General features: G+C 70.0%; 1 protein-coding gene across 1 annotated transcript in view; it reads right to left on the bottom strand.

Moving 5' to 3' along the window:
* GGN (gametogenetin) overlaps window positions 1–547 on the bottom strand; it is a 4,923-nt gene that overhangs the window by 1,843 nt on the left and 2,533 nt on the right. Inside the window, exon 2 of the mRNA XM_025046656.1 lies at window positions 3–547. This exon is cut by the window's right edge and continues 726 nt beyond it. Within this exon, the coding sequence (XP_024902424.1) occupies window positions 3–547 (545 nt within the window). The remainder of the gene's footprint in view (window positions 1–2) is intronic.

Here is a 547-nt window from a genome sequence, read left to right as displayed (position 1 = left end):
GTGCGCCTGCACTGGCGGAGGCGGTGGGGAGCCCCAGGGCCCAGAGAGCGCGGCCGTGCGCCGTCGGGGCGCCCCGATGCCTCCTCCAGCTCCATTAAAGCGGAAGTGGCGTTCAGGGCCATCGGGAGGACTGACCCAGTCAAATTTGGGCTTTGAGCCTGGGAAGGTGGTGTAGGGTGGCGGCGGAAGGACCCGAGGATGGGACGCAGGCGCCGAGGGGAGTCTAGAACACCCCTCGCCGTCTCCATTACCGCCCCCTGCTTCCTGGGTCCCCCGAGCGACCTCTCCCAGGGGGCGAGCGGCCCCAGGAGTCAGGGGTCCCTGCTTCAGGGCCTCAGCGTAAGAGATGGCGCCCGAGGCAGAGGAGAAGAGTCCACCGCCTCCGCCGCCCCCGAGCGAGGCTTTGGCGGCTAAGGAACTCGACGCTGCCGCAGGGGGCAAAGGGGGCCCCGACTTGAAGGTGACTTTACACAGCAGACTCAGGCCGGACTCCGAGGCCGCAGGCCGGGCCATTTCGCCCTCGCCCGCTTGGGGCGGCCCCTCCGCG

This window comes from Pteropus alecto, unplaced genomic scaffold (genome assembly GCF_000325575.1).
Source record: "Pteropus alecto unplaced genomic scaffold, ASM32557v1 scaffold314, whole genome shotgun sequence".
Lineage (NCBI taxonomy): Eukaryota > Metazoa > Chordata > Mammalia > Chiroptera > Pteropodidae > Pteropus > Pteropus alecto.
The sequence above is the reverse complement of the archived record's forward strand: the minus strand, read 5'-3'. Positions and strand labels throughout refer to the sequence as shown.